Below are 17,681 nucleotides of genomic sequence, written 5' to 3'. Positions count from 1 at the left end.
TTAGTATACTAATATTATATATTCATAATACTAATGCCAATACCTGGCATCTAATGATTTACCAGCTAGTAGTAATAATGCTGCTTATAATAATACTACTTACTTAATTAGTAAATACTATATTAATATTATCTACACTATCAATAATACTACTACTGTAGCTGCAATGCTAATATCACTACACTATTGGCTACTAAGAGTTAGTATTTAATTCATTCATTTATGTGTGTGTGTGTGTGTGTATGTATGTTCATATATCACATACTACTTTTGTCTACTATAATCATAATGTGATTATTCTATTAACTTCTAATAGATGTTATTTAATTAGTATATAGTGTACTAATATTATATATTCATAATGCAAACTACCACCTGACAACTGATTCATACTAATTATTCTAATACAAGTTAGTATGCTATATAATATATTTAATTATTATTTAATTAGTATATCGTACACTAATATTATCTACAATATTATTGTAATCTTAATAATGTAATTAACTATTAGAAATCAGTAGTATTTATACTTATATAATATTAATACCAGTACCTGACAACTAATGATTCAACAGCTTGTACTAATGCTACTACTTATAATACTACTTATACTACTATTATGGTATTAGTATAAATGGTATTAGAATACTATAATATATATAATTTGTATTAATTATTATATAGTTTACTAATACTTTATACTAATAATTCGAATACCAATACCTGTCACCTAACAATTTAACAGATAGTACTAATAATACTGTTTACACTAATACTGCTTAATAGGTGTATAGTAAGTTAGTGTTTAATAAGTATATAGTATACTGATGTACACTATGGTTAATACTACTACTGCTGCAGTAATAATGCGATTGCTGTAATGTGTGATTACGCCATTGACTTCTCTTCTGCATTTTTACATTTAACTCTGTTGTTAGAGGAGATCAAGAGCTCTGGCTTCTTTTTTATTTTCTAAGCCCATGACATGCCTTGTTGCTTTCTTGCTCTCTGTGCTCACTTAAAAGCTCGGAGGGGAACGAGGTTTGCGCTTAACCAGTTTGGCCTAACTGAGGGAGAAATGTGTTGTGTCCATTCTGAAGCTAGCGACGGGCCTCATGGGCCACAATGGACTCAGCTTTATCCCAAGATTAGGTATTGTGCCTAAAGCCAAACTCCTTTCCTTCAGGCCGGCGCAAGGCTAGTGCGGCCCTTTCATTTCACGCTAACAAGACTTCTCCATGCCACAGCCCCACTCCAAGTAATTAAATCAATCCTTTTGTACTTACCGCTCTCTCTCTCTCTCTCTCTCTCTCTCTCTGTGCTGATGAACAAGGATCTGCTTATTGCCTTCATGCATATTCAGAAATACTCGCTAACGGCCTTTTAATGAGGTCCTGCTCAGTTGCACAAAACAATGATCATCTTGTTCTTTTCCTTTTCTTTTCTTCTTCCTCACTCTCACTTTAACTCATCAGAACAATCAACCGTAGACATGGTGCAGGCGGAGAAGACAAAGCAAGACTCACCCCCACTTAAAATAAATTGTCAGTTGTTTAAAAAAAGTGCCTTTTTCTGCACAGAAGTTGAGATCTGGCCCTTAAAACTCCGATAGACAAATTGGATTACTGCGTATTGGATTAAACAGGAAAATGGTTGGATAAGAAACGAGAAGAGGTTGCTGTGATCACAGGGTTTAATGTATTTCTTTTCTTTTCAGTTTTGTTCCCCTCTTCTTCCTCCCCCTTTCTTTGCCTCCTTTCCTTTTTTTTTTCCCAGAGTAAAGAAACCCCGCTCACCAGATCCGGGATTAATTTGTAATTGTTCTCATTTCTTAATACTATTGGAAAGATTATTATCTAAATCAAATGAGGGAAAATTTTGTAATTAAACTAAAAGACACCCAAACAATTCCCCTCTTGTTGAGGTGCACTTTCATGCTCAAATTTGTGTGGTTTATTTTGTATTGTTTTTTTTGCAGATATCCAAACAGCAAGGCCTTTAACTTTCATATAATTAATTTTCTATTTACGTCTGTCTCATCTTGTGGCTTGTGGAGATTAATGAAGGTTGTTTAACTTTCCAAGACAGCAAATCACATACTGCACATATCAGTACAAAATTAGCTTTCAGTTCTAGTTGTATATACTTTATGCTAATATGATGCGTAGGATACATTAAACATCAGGAAATATAATACCTGAACTGTAAAAGCTGAATTCTAAATGTATGTGAAGACCCTTTACACCTGTAGTACATACAAGCTGTGTGTGTGTGTGTGTGTGTGTGTGTGTGTGTGTGTGTGTGTGTGTGTGTGTTGTCTACGTGAGAGAGAGAGAGAAAGCGAGCAGGGAGAAGGCAGCTGAATGTGTGTACTATGAGGGGATTTCATTAATGCTATCTGGTGTGAATGTAACAGTGGCTGTGATGCTTATCTTAATCTTATTTGGCTATAGAAGCTGGTTCAGCCAGGCACGACCATGAGCCCTCAGGACACACACGCTCTATATATATATATATATATATATATATATATATATATATATATATATATACATATACACACACACACACTGCTCATTCTGTCTATGATTATTGGAAGTGATTAATGAAAGCTACTGTATTGTAAACATTTAAAATCTCTTATAAGGAAATAGAACTGAAATGGATGACAGAATCAATTAGCATAGAAATGATGCATCAAAATTTATTCAAATTGAACTTTCTGTGTATATATAACATGATATTTTAGATTATTTCAATGTCAGTAGCTTTTAAACTCTGACCTTTAAATAGAGACAATCAACATGATATAATATTGACATCTGATAAATCTATGTCAGTACACTTTTCTGATATATTGCAATATCCTTTTATAACAATGAATGTTTTAAACAACATTTACAAACAAATTGGAAGAGGCTGATTTGATGTCAGTATTTATTATTAAAATCTTTACAGTTGTAAAAGGATGTAAAAGTTAATTGCATAAAAGTTATTTAACTTTTTAAATCATTTATTGCTATATACATTTAGACAGTTTGTCTCTCTCTCTCTCTCTCTCTCTCTCTCTCTCTCCCTCTCTCTCTCCCTCACACTCGCGCGCACACACACACCCATCCCCTTACTCAGAACCTGACTTCTGACAAAAAAGAGAGAAAATATTCTTCCTTAAATGTAGTAAATGAGGTTCAAGTTAGGGGTGAGCGATATGACAGAAATATCATAGCAAACCTCTATATCATCATACACATTGTGTATTGTAGCAATGTCTTCAAGTAACTTGATGAGTTATTTTTGTCATATCGCTCAGCCCTAACTTAAATGTCGTCTACTGTATTTAAGGAAAAATATTTTCTCTCTTTTTTGCTGCCAGTAGCTCTGAATTATAATTATAATCAGCATGGGTCAGAAGTCAAGCCCTGAGTGAGTGTGTGTGTGTGTGTGTGTGTGTGTGTGTGAGAGAGAGAGAGACAGAGACAGTGTCCTCATGTAGTATGTGTTCCTGCTGTTGTAGCTGAAAATGTACACACAAACACAACACCCCTTCTGTGGAAATGGCCTCAGCAATGCGCCTCCTAATCCTTCGCTTCCTCCCAATGTCACACAGGCTTAATATTCCCATTTATTATTTCCTTGTTTCATTTGGAGCTACAATGGCCTGTCAGTGAGCACTTTATCCTTTTCAAGCCCACTATTTAAAAGTTGAATACGATAATCCAGGAGCTGATTCCTGAATCCCAGGGCTTTTCTTCCCCTCGCTCATTTTTTCCAAGTTGTCAAAAAAAAAAAACATAAATATAAATTACACACATCTTTGTAGACCTTTGTATGTATGTTTTTTTTTCCTTTGAGTAACTGACATGACAGAGCTTTGTTGTGTCTGATGATGTCATGTGACAGACATATCCGCCAAAGTCACACGGTGCTAGGAAAAAAGAGAAAAAAAAAACATTGAATCTCTCCAAATTCTCGTCCCTTCACCAATTTACACTTTCCGAAAACGGCATAAAGCAAAGTGTAGTAAAACATATTTCTGATATGTGCACTGCTGGTTGTGTATTTGCCTTTCATGTGACGCTGACCTCCGTTTGACTTTGACACTCTTTATTAATACCAATGAATGTTATCCAAGATCATTTCACACTCACAGCTGTTCAGTAATTGCTCTTTAATTCCACTCAGACCTGTCCTCATGAGTCTGCACATTAACAAAGCTTAAAGAAAAAGGAAGAAGGTGTTTGGACGCTAATTCTGTTGTTGATGTTGTCAGACCCATACAGGTATTAGAGAGCTAATGAATAGAGAGGGTGATTACATAAGCTTAAGGGATCTTTCATCTTCTTGTTACTTTCATCCCGTCCTTCAAAGAAATCCTTAGCGTCGCTGGAATGCTCAGAACGGCGATGGTGGCGGTCCTGCGTCTCGAACACACTTAACTGATTTGGCTGTAACCTCTTGTTCCTGTCTGACCTTAGTGAAGGCTAATATTTATAGTGATCATCTCTCTGGAGGTTAAATTAGAAACCTGTGTAGGATATTTTTTGTAAATATCTATGCTGTTTTAACATGCTCCCCTCAGTGTGTATATTTTGGAAGATAAAATTCATGCAAATAGTTCATCGTGATCTATGCTTTTTTTTTTCCCTTCTTTAATTTGTGTAGAGTTGACATTGTAACCCATCTTCTGCTGGTTAACACGGGGTAGAAAGTTTTGGATAGAGAGCAAGTCGTGTGTGTTTATCATATTGTACTCTATGTTGATCTTGTGCTACATTGCTCTGTATGTATGGAGCCCTTGTGTATTGTGTATTGAAGCCTCTTGCGTTTCCTAGTTTAGCCCTGTAGGCTTAATATACGGTGTGTATGGATGAGACTCCAATAAAAAAAAGTGACCTAACTTGAAATATTCCATCTCCAGCCTGGAGGTTGTTGGTGCTGGTGGTTTCTGAAGCAGCACAAAGTCTCCACGTTAATCCCAGCTAGTGTGGGAACAAAACAGGCCGCCTGTAATCCGGCCTCCTAATCCAGCATCGTCTTATTGACAATGGCAGCATCGTGTGAAGTGTCTAATACGTTGCTGCCGAACACACATCTGGCCGGCTTCCTAACTTGCGTGTCGATCTGTGCGACTGAGAAAGAGTCGGTGGGCTAATCTCATTTGCTGCACTTCAGTTCGGGGAGAGGGAAGGTTTGGGAAACGGCAGAGGAGCTGTGTGTTTGTGATTACCAGTGTACTACTATATCATAAACTGTATTCATCATTATTATTACATATTTAGTATTACATGATTAATAAACAATATCGTGATACTAAATTCAACCATAACATACCATTACTTCGTAAATATTACTAGTATGTATTTATAATGCTTCAAACCAACACTTTATTTTACAGTACAGTAGTATCTAGTATTTAATAGTAAATTTGTGGCAATTACAAGTAATGTACTTCGCATATTGGAATTCATATTTTGCCTATTTGATTTTTAAAATACTGGCAACGTTTGAAAAGCAGCACATTGCCACAGTGTACTAATTGCTTAGAATGTAATTGGCCATAAGGCAAACCTGATGCATACTTTTCAAGTTGAACATATGATTACATAGTAACTAGTGTGAAAAATACCCTCTATAATTCACCATCTTTGCTAAGTACTGTAAAAATGCTTGAGTAAATATGTGCATCTTACAAAGCAAATATGTAAATGTTTTTTATAATCAGTAATTAATCTGCAAGATTATAGGTATCAGGTCTAAACATATGTTCTTGCATTTCCAAATTGCAAAGTATGCATATGTGGAATATTTGTAAATAGTACATTAAATTCGGAGTAAATATTACACAGCACCATCACATACTGCTGTATCTACTTGAATATCCAGCAAGCAAGGTGTCTATCAGATATGAATCATCATTTCATTAATTGATTTCTTATTCAGTTATCAGTGGCTGCTGTACTATAAAATAAATTGAGGTTTGCAATGACTTTTAAAAAGCTTATAGCATTAAAGAAGTTTATACCTACTAATCACTGCTATTAGTCAGATACTTATTACTAATGCGGATAATAATTTAGAAGATAACATACATAAACTAAACTGTAGCAGGATTTTATGTTTTCTGGTGGATTATGCACTCTAGTAGCCGTGCCTCTGCCATATGTCCACTTACGTGTTGCGTGTGTGTGTGTGTGTGTGTGTGTGTGTGTGTGTGTGTGTGCGCGCCTGTGCACTCTCTCCTATAGGGAAGAATAAGGAGGAGGAGGAGGCCATGATGCAGGAGTGGTTCACACTGGTGAATAAGAAGAACGCTCTGATCCGGCGCCAGAATCAGCTCTCTCTGCTGTGAGTTCCTGTTTGCCCTCTTCAGCCTTTTCCTCTCTCCCTCTGTTCCTTCTCCTCTTTCTTTCTCTCTCTCTCATTTTCTCTTTCTCATGGTGAAGCATCACTGACTATGTACACACACCTTTAATGTTTAGACACCTACACTTCAAAATCGTCGACCCTTGGGACTAGGGCGCAGGATGAAGGTCAGGTGGTGAAGGGCACAGCGGCTTATTCCATCGCCCCCTTCCCCCTACCCAGTTCAGACGGAAAAATGAAATCGCGTCAGTCTCCTCAAGGCTCTAATGAAATTCAGTGCTCATGTTATTTCAGCCATTAGCTGTATTGGATCAACCTGTACTGACTTAAGATTTATTTGAGAGTGAACATGACACCGCACTATATCTGATTTTGTCATTTTAATGTCTGGTTAAGTTTTAAAAATGGCTATTATGTAATCTTACATTCCTTGTAGAATGAATGAGACAAAAGATAATTGTTCTGTAATCGGTCCTTTTCTTTGAATGGGACGCACAGTAAATCCTTGGTCAGCTTTTAATTCCAGAGAGGGAGGGAGAGAGTTCCCAAGCTCTGGCAAATGACAGATCGAAGTGTCCTAATCATATTATATCACTGTAAAAAAAAAAAATGAAAACGCAGTTCTAAGTGCTCAATTAAAAGAGTCTTGATTATTATTATTCCTTTCATTTCACTCTTTGTCAGCGAACAGGCTCTGAAGGACGAATTCTATTACGGACCGGAATGAGCTCATTTCCAATACATTTGAAAGAGCTGAAATTAAATTTGCTCGTTGATACCCCCTCTCACATTCTTTCCCTTCTTAATCACGGCTCTTTTCTCCGCTGTCCTATCGCCCCAGCCAGCCCTTGCCGCTGCCCGTTTGGGTATCACTTATTTGCAGTAGATTAATGTGGCGCGGCGAGGTGTCGGCGAGTGCTCGAATCAATGTTTATTAAAGGTTTCTTTAAGTGTTTAATGATTTCGTAATTAACATATTGATGAACTTTTACAACTTGCCCAGGGAGAGGGAGCATGATCTGGAGAGACGCTTCGAGCTGTTGAACCGGGAGTTAAGAGCAATGCTGGCGATTGAAGGTAAGCGAGAGTGGATTTGGGGGATGGGGGGTGGGAGGGGTGAAAAACGCTGTGTGACAGAAAGACAAAAAAGACTTTCTTTTACCTCATCTACTCTCTGCCTTTGCTGTCACCTTTTAACAATACTGGACCACTTGAGTTCTCCAGAATTGATGCTTTTTTCCCCTACGTTTTCATTATGTTTAATATAACTAAGTAAATCTCCCGAGTGTGTTAGGTATTATTGTTAAGTGCAAATGTCATGTAAGCATCAATACTGCGTCTGTGTGATGTGCCCTAAGGCATCACGGACTGCTGCTATATTTATAATCTTTTTTGAGTGCATGTTATCCAAGCGGGAAGAGACGGAAAAGAAAAAAAAAAGCCTGTATCAAAGTTGTCTGGTTAACTTTAATCCCTTTGACTGTGTCCCTGCTTTCGCAAAATGAACCTTTCGCAATCGATGCAAATTGATTTTGCTATTCGATGGTGACCCCTTGCACCCCTCGGCTAGGCACGGTAATTTCTTTCTGCACCTGATAAGCTACCTGATCCATCATAAATCAATTCTAATTAGTTTGAGGGGGCCGACAGACGACATGCATAGCTAAGCAGAGAGCCACGTCTCTGCCGTATGCCGTTCTTTTTTTTTTTTTTTTCCTTTATTTTCCCCTACTGGCCGTCTTCTATGGCTTATTTTTATACAGGGTTGATTACACATTGGTGGGAGGTTTTGTCATGTGATTGCTGCTTTTGGGGGGGGGGGGGGGGGGGGGGGATGTGTTTAGTTTTTGATTTTAGAGCAAGTTATCATGGTGTTTTTATTTCCTGTACATAATATGATTGAATGGCTGATTGTTTTGGTCACAGGTTATCTGACAACGGACTGTGATGCCCAGAAGCTAACTGGATTATTGGATTTATTTTTTAAAAAATATATACTTTTTTAAAAATGTATATACGGCACACCATATCCAGTGCCCACCATATCAACCCATAAACTGGAAACTTGTTGCCTTTTATCGGCCTTCTCTCTCTCTCTCTCTCTCTCTCTCTCTCTCTCTCTCTTTCAGTCCCTACCTTTCTCGTGCTCTCTCTCGCTCTCTCTCTTGCTCGCTATCTCTCTCTCTCTCTTCCTCTCTCCCATCTCCTCTCTCTCTCACTCTCTCAAGCTTCAGCACTTAACATTCAGAGACAGCTCTTTTCTTGGGCGAAGCAGTGATAGTTCTGACCTGCTGGTGAGGGAAGCGAGTGCATCGCTTTCTTATTTGGTGCTCCAACAGGTCTTTTCACAGCCAGCCAACGCAGACAGGTAATTTCTGATTTGCTTGGCCGGCTGACGACAGTAGTAATAGAGACCACTGAGGTGTTTACACACACGCGCACACCCATGCGCGCACACATACAGGTTGGAAAAAGCACAGACACTTCATCTCCAGCAGGTGCTGATATGGTACTTAAGTCACCTTTTCCACAGAAAACATAACCTGTACTAGCAAGAAGATTCTAGAGACTTTATGCTGTTGTTTAGTTCTTATATTACTCATGCATTCATTTTCATGTTGCTGCAAGCCTCTCTTTCTATAAAATATATTCTAAATTTAAAACTCTCTTGGTTTGTCAAAAAATGTGGAGCATAATGCAGACTTGAATTTTGATACATGGTATTATATATCAAATATATTAAAAAAAAAAAAAAAAAAGATATATAATATTAGGAGTTCAGATCTCAGGAGGTTAGGGTAAGGTTGGAAAGGAAGAGAAAGCGCCACACACACACAATCCGATTGACAAGGTGGAGAAGATTCATGTGCAGGTTTGCTAAATAAAAAATAACACAGCAAGTGTTCATGTCGTCTAAACGATAACCTGCTCTTTGGTCCTCTGGATTTGCAGGCAACATTATGGAGAGGGCGAAAAGAAGGGCCGAGGATTGAATGTGGCCTACTACAATATGCCATGGTTCTTATTTTTCTGCCTCCAAATTGATCCTTTTTGGCCTTTTTATCTGCCTTCCATGCACACTCTCTCTCTCTCTTTCTTTCACTGTCTCCTTCTCACACACATTTCTTGCCCCTCCTTCTCTCCATCTCTTTCTCAGTTCAGACTTGGTGCACTCCGGGGCGTGTTATTTGAAAGTGGACGCGCCTCTCTTAAAGGGATTTCTGCATAGGTCTCCTATTTTTTGTTGTTGTTACGGTTTTATATGATAAGCTTTTTTTTTAGATGTTTAAAATCAATATGTAATCCTGTGCAGGAGCTTATCCCCCCAACAACCCCATTTGTAAATCTATTTGAGCTTTGTTACCCGCCCGGGCCGGCGTATTCCTCAGATTGATTAGGTGCAGTGCCAGGATCCTGTCAAATGGCCGCCTTTGATGATGTTGCAAACTCTTTCAAGATTGCTAGTTGACTGGAACTGCAGATAAGGCCGGGTGACAATTCCTCCTTTTTTTTGCACTATTCACAAGAAAAAAATCTATTTATTTCCATTTCGGTGTAGATTTCAGGGGTGTTTGTGAAGGTTTGGGTATTTGAGAGTTTTGGACTCTTCAACAAAAAAGGATATTTATATTCCAGTCACACATCATCATTTTTAGTTGCTTGTTCTTACTATTATCCTCATTTCAGTGTTTAATAAAATTAAATCTGTAATAGTTTGTGTACTTTTAATGCTTTAATATGTTGTTCCTACTAAATGTAAAGTATTGCTTTCGGCTAAATTGACAAGATGACACTGTGAGGGTGCGGTGGGATATCTGTATGATGGTATACCATGATAAAGAAAATCACAAATATATTTTTAATTATGTTTTTTTTTCTTTTCATCTTAAAGATTTGTGTGCCATGTTAGATTTTCTTAACAATTCCCTTAAGAATCTCTTCTGTCTTTTCCAGCTTTTCTAACCTGCTGCACTGTTATTACATTTAATGTGGTCAATTTAAAAAAAGTTGAATATAAATTTAAATATAAAGTTTACAAAACAATACTGCAATACACCAAATAGTGGTATTAATGTTTATGTAGTTAATCCTGCTAGGAATTTTTAATCGTACCAGTATTTTTTTTTTTTTACACAGTTCCAACTTTAGACGTAGGTATATATTAAGTGAACACTTGTCAACCTCACACGTACCTAATCATGTGGTGTGTCATTTTTTCCCCTCAGTAATGCCCCTGTCTGCCATATTGGGAAGTTTCAGTCATGCTGCAGTCTTCAGTAAAGTGCTGCACAGATCTGGTTTCAAAAGCCCCACACTTTCCTTTCCTGAGCTCTTTGTCAGCATTTCAGTCCTCCACTCCACCAACCTCCTGAATGTGCTAATGCTAATTCATTTTGTTCATTTCCTCCATTGTAAGCCTCTTGGCTATGTTGCAAAGCTGCCATGACTTTGGTCCAAACGTAACATCTAAACTTTTGTGCTTATGAATGAACACCAACAGAAGCAACAAAATTTAAAATAAAATGAATTAAATTTTATTTTGGAGTGAGCGTGCACCAGAAGCTTTTTGTTTTATTCCAGCAATTAGAGCTCAGAAAGGTCAGTTAGAAGTGAATTGTCTTGTAGACAAGAACGCAAAAATACCAGCAAAAATTTGGACATAGTCCATTATTACTATCTAATTTTTTTTTTTTAATGTAGTGAACAATTATATATTTTTTAAAGCTTTAATATCAACATAGATTTTTTAATGTAAACCTTTCTTGATCAATGCCAGTATGGATATATTTTTTTGTTATTGTTCTCTAATTTCAAAAAAGTAGCTTCAATCACGTAATTTCCCTGAAACACACAAACACTGAACATTTTAGGTACAACGCAATGTTATTTTTATAGCTAATGTTATTTATTTATTTATTTATTTATTTTCAGTTTAGCATTTCAAAAAAATATTCTTTTTATGGTAAAATTGGAGTTTTATTGACTGATTACAACTGTGTAGGTTTCGCATACGTAATAGAGCAGACGGCTGTATGTTTTTTTTAAAGTAAAACTTTTATTGTGGAGACAGGTTTGGCTGTGCAGTAGATGAAGGTGCCATTCCACAGACTATTTTCCTGTCAACTTCTCCTTTCTAGGCGCCATGTTAGGCTTTGTCTTGAGCCCCAGTTGGCCTCCATCCAACGCCATCTTACGTTGCCACTCAAATCCATGCACAGCCCAAATCTTCTGTAATAAGATCACGTATTTTGTGCCGGATTTTTCCTACCTTGCGTACTTCCTGTTTTTTGGGGAAAAAAAAAATTTTCTAAGAAAAGGACCACTTTCTGAAGTTTAATCTCCCATGCTGTCTTTGCACACTAAAAACAGGGAGTGAATGCAGAGTTGCATCTTGATTGTTAAATTTTGTGGAAATATTAAAGCGGAACTCTCGGAAGAAGCACTCCGAGAGCCGTTGAGCAGTTTGCGCTCTTGAATAAATTTCGCTTTGGAGGAGGGTCATGGGGATTTGAGCCAGTGCATTCTTGTGTAGCTTCTGAGGGCTCACATGGTTACCATTGGCGTGTATTGTTAGGGTTATCTGAATAAGCAGCGACCATGTGAGTTTTGACGTGATCGCCCAGGGCAATGGGGAGAGGGGGAGAGAGAGAGAGAGAGAGAGAGAGAGTAATCTAAACAGACTGCACACACCACTTTTTATCCCCCCCAACTTGTTTGCCTCTTTCTCCTTTTTTAGGTTTGGGGAGGAGTTTAGGAGCTTCCCTGAGTGACTGTGATGGGCTAGGGACTGAGGTTGAGGTGGGTCAGAGTGAAGGGGAGGGGCGGATCTGCTTGTTCACTCGTCCATGTCTCTCATTGCCCCTCTTCATTGTTTACCTTCTTAATGAGGAGGGTGGGACGCTCAAGGCTTGATTGACAGCTGCATGCTGCCTCTGCCACTGGGGAGCATCTTTGGCTTTTTGGCCGAGAGTGATGACAGGGGAAATGGAGGTGGGACTGAGTCGACAGTGCCTCTCTTACACACACTCTCACTCTCTCTCTCTGTGAGTGTGTCACTCTACCTTTCTGGAAAGTTTTTGTTGGCTGTAGCTCACTCACTCTGTGAAGTGGCCATTGTCTTTTTTTTTCCTTAATGCAGTGGGAGAGTGAATTAAGCAGGATAGGGACAGAATTTGTGAAAAAGAAGTGAGGCCTGTAATAATGTTTTTATTAAACATAAAATTTTCTTTATCATCATTAAATTTACAGGACTCCCTCAGATACTAATATTCTACCTTGCTCTCTTTGATTCTCACAGAAAAGTTTGAAACCACAAGCATGTGTTAACATATTTGCAGAGCACTCACAGCATTAGCTTTTGATTAGGTTAAAGACGGAGGAGCAGAGCACTTTCCTTTGGTGCTGGAGCGCCCAATAACTCGTCAAATATTGGTACTGTGTTCATTTTGCCTCTGTGCTTCACTTCAAAGGCTAAATGAGGCAGCAGAGGAGACCTTTTAGAGCCCACCTCGGCTCTCAGCGTGATACACACATACCGCCCCGCTGCCGCAATTTCACACGCAGCACACAAGAAATATTTATTTTTAATAAAGTCCACTTATTTTAAGGATTGACATTTTCGCATGAGCAGGCTGAACGGCTGTTTTATGTCCTGCACTCTTTTTTTGCAGAAATCGATCACGGTTAAATGTTGACATGACACATGGTGTTAGTGAGAGAAGCCCTGAGCAGCACAAGGTCTTGCACTTTTATAGGGGTTAGGCTTTTTTTTTTTTTTTTTTTACTGTGAAGTGTGTGAATGAAGAATACACACTCACTCCAGCACAGTATGTTCTTACGTTGAGCTGAAGAATAGGCTTGGTAACCAAATGTCCTGTTGGCTGTGAGCAAGGCCCTAATCTCCGCTCGTATCAGTAATGGCTGATCCTGTTAGCCGGGCTGATATTTCAGACCAGCAGGCCGGCCTACCTGGCCAGGTCACTTCTCTCACACGCACACACACAGGCACATACTTTGAACCTTTACTTTTTCAACCTGTGCCAGTAGGTAGGTTCGGTGTTTTGATATAATGAATGTTAAAGAATTTAAATTTGGGGCTGTAATTAGGAATAACAAGTTAGATTCTTTAAGAATCTTATTTTTTTCCTGTATCGTGGCATGAGTCCGTGGTCCAGTTCAGGAGTGTTAGGAATTTCATGTCGAGTGGTTGAACAGAATGTGCTGTCTTTGTGTTTACCTCTCTTTGCCAAAGTTCTCATGTTTTAAAGTTCCACACTGATTAATTTGATGTACTCGCCAAACCGCAGTAGAGCAATTGTTAGCTTTTCATTGCTGATAAAAAGGGTTGGGTTCTTGTGAAAGCAGCAGCCGCTTCTTATAATAGCCCTCGCAAGTTTTCCGAAGTCGGAACCTGTTTACAAAGTCCAGTGGTAAGGTTTAAGTGGAGTTTGGATGATGACTGGGCAGAGAGTTCTCTGAGTCCAGAAGTTGCTTTGACTTTTTTTCCACTCTCAGGTAAAGATGTTCATTAGATTAACGTGCTTTTTTGTGCTTTTTTTCCTGAAGTGCCTCTCTCTCTTACTCTGAATTCAGATTGGCAGAAGACCGAGGCCCAGAAGCATCGGGAGCAGCTGCTTCTAGACGAGCTGGTCATACTGGTCAACAAACGCGACGCCCTGGTCCGGGATCTCGACGCACAGGAAAAAGAGTATGTCCACATCTCTCTCTTTCTCTCTCTCTCTCTCTCTCTCTCTGTCTGTCTTCCAGCAAGGCATTCTGGGATAGCTGAGCCCGGACGAGGCCTACAAGTGCCCAGGCATGACTTTTCCATTACTTTTGGATCACCAAAGTTGGTTCAGAGTTGTTTTTACACACACTCTTTGTGTTCACTTTGTGTTCAGAGGTCATGTAGGTATGTAGGTCAGTGAGGAATCAGGAGATGGAGAGAATATTAGAGTTCCACTAACTAGAAGATGGAAGAGTTGTCCGAGGCATAGGTGTCATGTCCTTGAGTCCCTGCCCGTCCATTTGGACCTTTGATCGTGTGTTTGTGTGTTTGTGTGCGTTTGCAGGGCAGAGGAGGAGGATGAGCACCTGGAGCGGACTCTGGAACAGAACAAAGGAAAGATGGCTAAGAAAGAAGAAAAGTGTGTCCTTCAGTGATTTCCAAACAGACACTAAAACATAAAGTGTTTACTACAATTTTGAGATTGTATTATTATTACTATTATAATGAGCATTGCATACTTATGTTTATTTTGGCTTTAGAGGAAAGTTTGGTCAGCATTTGCAGCCCAGGGCTGGTGCGTGTTAATTCACTAATGCCTTTGGTTTTCTTTATACTGAGAGATTACATTTCACCAACACAAATACATTCTTTCCTGTTCTGTTTTGATTGTGCTGAAAAGGTACTTTTATGTGATAAAAACAAACTTTTCTGAAGAACTGAATAACCATGTCAGAGAGGAAGCTCCACAACGATCCACTGACTTTTACTGTTTGTTGTTTCAGACAGACGCGTAGCTTCAATCATACGAATGTGTGTTAATTTCCCAGTGGAGATTAGGACTGAACATTTTGAGGTACAACACAACATTGTTTTATAGGGACTGTTTTTTTTTTTTTTGTTTGTTTTGTTTTTTGTTTTTCATTTTAGCATTTTAAAAAAAATCTGCATTTTAACTATAATAACACTAAACAGTTTCAGCATATCTTCTTTTATTCCAAACAGTGTTTATTACTTAATGTGTAACTTTTAATTGAACTACTTTTTAAATGTATAGGATATCTTCAAGGGGGATGTTGCATTTAAAAAAAACAAAAAAAGAAGAAAGAAAGAAAGAAAACACACATTGTGTTTTTCTTTTTAAATTTTTTGTTTTACCAAAAAGTTTGGGATGTTCCATAGTGAGAATATTACAGAGTACTTTTAAGTACTTTTATTTAGACTGAATGGTTAAGATGTACATTTCATTTCACTGTTTGAGGGGAAAAAAGAGCGTGTGGAATCTTATTTCCAGGAGCAGTTTGAGATCAGAATTAATTTATTGTCGTTTGTCCTTTGCGACGACTAACCATCTTCACAACCTTGTGCATTATCTCAAGGACCTTGTTAATATTTATTGTATACTTTAAAAATTGCTTTCATACGCATCTCTCTGGTTCACCTCGCGTGCTGCTGTCTTATCGTGTGAACATTGTTTATTTATTCCTAAAATGACCAGTCATCAATAAAACCTGAAATGCTTTCATACTCTTAACAAAACATCTGCAGCCTTGTTTTCTTACTTCCTTATTTTCTTATTTTTCTCAGCACTGATGTTTGCTGTGACTGGTATTTAAAAAGGAATGCAAATTAAAAGAAATAAAAAAAAAAAAAAACACCTAGGCTAGTGCACACTGTAGGTTTATTTTTTAAAAATATAAAAATATTTTACATCTTCAAAAAAACTTTACTGTTAACCTAATATTATTTTTAATACTTGTCTTTTTTAATACTTGTCTTTATTCACATTTTAATTAATATTTAGTCTCTTGTTCAAACATGGGTTAAGGGGTAGTTTGGCCTTTTAAATTGCAGACTAATTTTTTTAAAGAGTAATATTAGCTAAATGAAAGACAATATATACATTTCATGTTTCTGTATTACTTATTAAAGGACAATATGTGGTTAAAAATAAATTAAAATTAAAGTGGTTCAAACTAAAAGTGATGATAAATAAACAAACAAAAATAAATAAAATGAAAACGTGGTTATTTTGCTTGGACACACTCTGCCGTACTGTGAATTCGCCACTGCATGTTTTTTTATCTGTAATTTGAGGTTGATGGCGCAGAGGGAAAGGGATGTGAGAAAGCACTTCTTGCTGAGCTTCTGCTTTTGCTCACACTGAAGGTTTCCCTCTTCATGAGCTAAAAAGTATCATTTATGAGAGGGAATTGATCATGTTATGGGCTAAAATGAGCTCTGACGGCTCCCTCTTACCCTGATACCTCCACATTAATCTACACCCCCCTCAAGACACTTTTTGTTTCTCCTCTTCTTCCTTTCACATCTGTGTGGTGACTGTAATGGTGTGTAGAGCTCACACTTAATAATCACTTAACTGATCACTCTCTGTCTCTCCCTCTCTCCCTCTTCCTCCCTCCCTCCCTCCCTCCCTCTCTCCCCCTGTCCGAGTGGTCTCTCTCTTTCTCTCTCTCTCTCTCTCTCTCTCTCTCTTTCTCTCTCTCTCTCTGTGTGTGTGTGTGTGTGTGTGTGTGTGTGTGTGTGTGCGCGCGCGCGTGCATGATGGGTATTTTTTCCTGCAGCCTTGGCCGTGTAATCTGTATAAAAGAAGCCGTGCTGGGATTTTTTCCTAATAAAATCACCACCTTAAACCATTTCAAGCAGTTTGGAAACAGCCACCATTATCTATTAAACACAACCAGTGTAATCATCTGCCTCCTAATGCGTCTCACAATAATTATGATGTTTAACTTTTTTTTTTTTTTTTTTAAATATGACTAATGTGACAAATTAAGTAGCCTTCTCATTAAATCACATTGAGTTTCTAGAAAAAAAAAGCAACCGCAGACTCCAATCAGCTGCAGTTATGATTTGAGCTTTGAATCATTTTTATATATAACATTATAAATGAGTCAGTTTTAAATTTGTTTGAGTTGGTGAACAACATACAACATTCTGGTGTTTTCTAAATAACTTGCCTGAATTCACAGCTAATTGTTTGTGTGTTAGTTGATTGTACTTGACAGAAAATAAAATTTAATCTACTATGATCAGAACAGTATACACAACAAAAACTGACAGGAAAAAAGGTTAGTTTATTAACGTTTTTTATTAAAAAAAAAAAAAAAACTATTCAAAAGCTATTACTTAAAAATAATCTGGTTGGATTCGGATAAACACCAAAACTTAAATAGCAGCTTGAATTTATAAAAGCTGTTTAACTGGATTGAAGATGAAAATATTAGAAGTCATTTTTAAAATATATAAACAGTTTTACACACTGAGGAACATTCAGGATTTTACTGTGTCTAATTCTCACAAGCGCTACAAGATAATAGTTACAACTCTCTTACCTGAATCTCAGATATGTGCCCAGTCTGGATCTGGATTACCGCGGAGCAAACCGTTTTTCTGTTCTTAAATAAACAAACAAACAAACAAATAAATAAATAAAGCCGTGACGCCGCACTTTAGAGGCAGTGAAGAAAGCTCCGTGGTTTCGGATCCCGGTTCTTGACTTTTTTTTTTTGGTACAGGTGTTCTTCCTCAGCTGCTCTTCCTCACCGTCTCCTCATGAGAATAAAGC

The 17,681-nt window shown here is 37.8% G+C and overlaps 1 protein-coding gene across 4 annotated transcripts in view; it reads left to right on the top strand.

Annotated features, from left to right (window-relative positions):
• Positions 1 to 15,631, top strand: part of ehbp1 (EH domain binding protein 1) — a 157,285-nt gene extending 141,654 nt beyond the window's left edge. For all 4 annotated transcript variants that reach the window (XM_026944084.3, XM_026944085.3, XM_026944086.3 and 1 more), the window contains 4 exons: positions 6,249 to 6,348; positions 7,370 to 7,443; positions 13,960 to 14,074; positions 14,439 to 15,631. In XM_026944084.3, coding sequence (XP_026799885.3) covers positions 6,249 to 6,348; positions 7,370 to 7,443; positions 13,960 to 14,074; positions 14,439 to 14,529 — 380 coding nt within the window. In that variant the 3' untranslated portion in view covers positions 14,530 to 15,631. The remainder of the gene's footprint in view (positions 1 to 6,248; positions 6,349 to 7,369; positions 7,444 to 13,959; positions 14,075 to 14,438) is intronic.
• Positions 15,632 to 17,681: the final 2,050 nt, after the last annotated feature.

This window comes from Pangasianodon hypophthalmus, chromosome 10, assembly GCF_027358585.1.
Source record: "Pangasianodon hypophthalmus isolate fPanHyp1 chromosome 10, fPanHyp1.pri, whole genome shotgun sequence".
Taxonomy (NCBI): domain Eukaryota; kingdom Metazoa; phylum Chordata; class Actinopteri; order Siluriformes; family Pangasiidae; genus Pangasianodon; species Pangasianodon hypophthalmus.
Note: the sequence above shows the minus strand (reverse complement) of the source record. Positions and strands in the feature narration are given on the sequence as shown.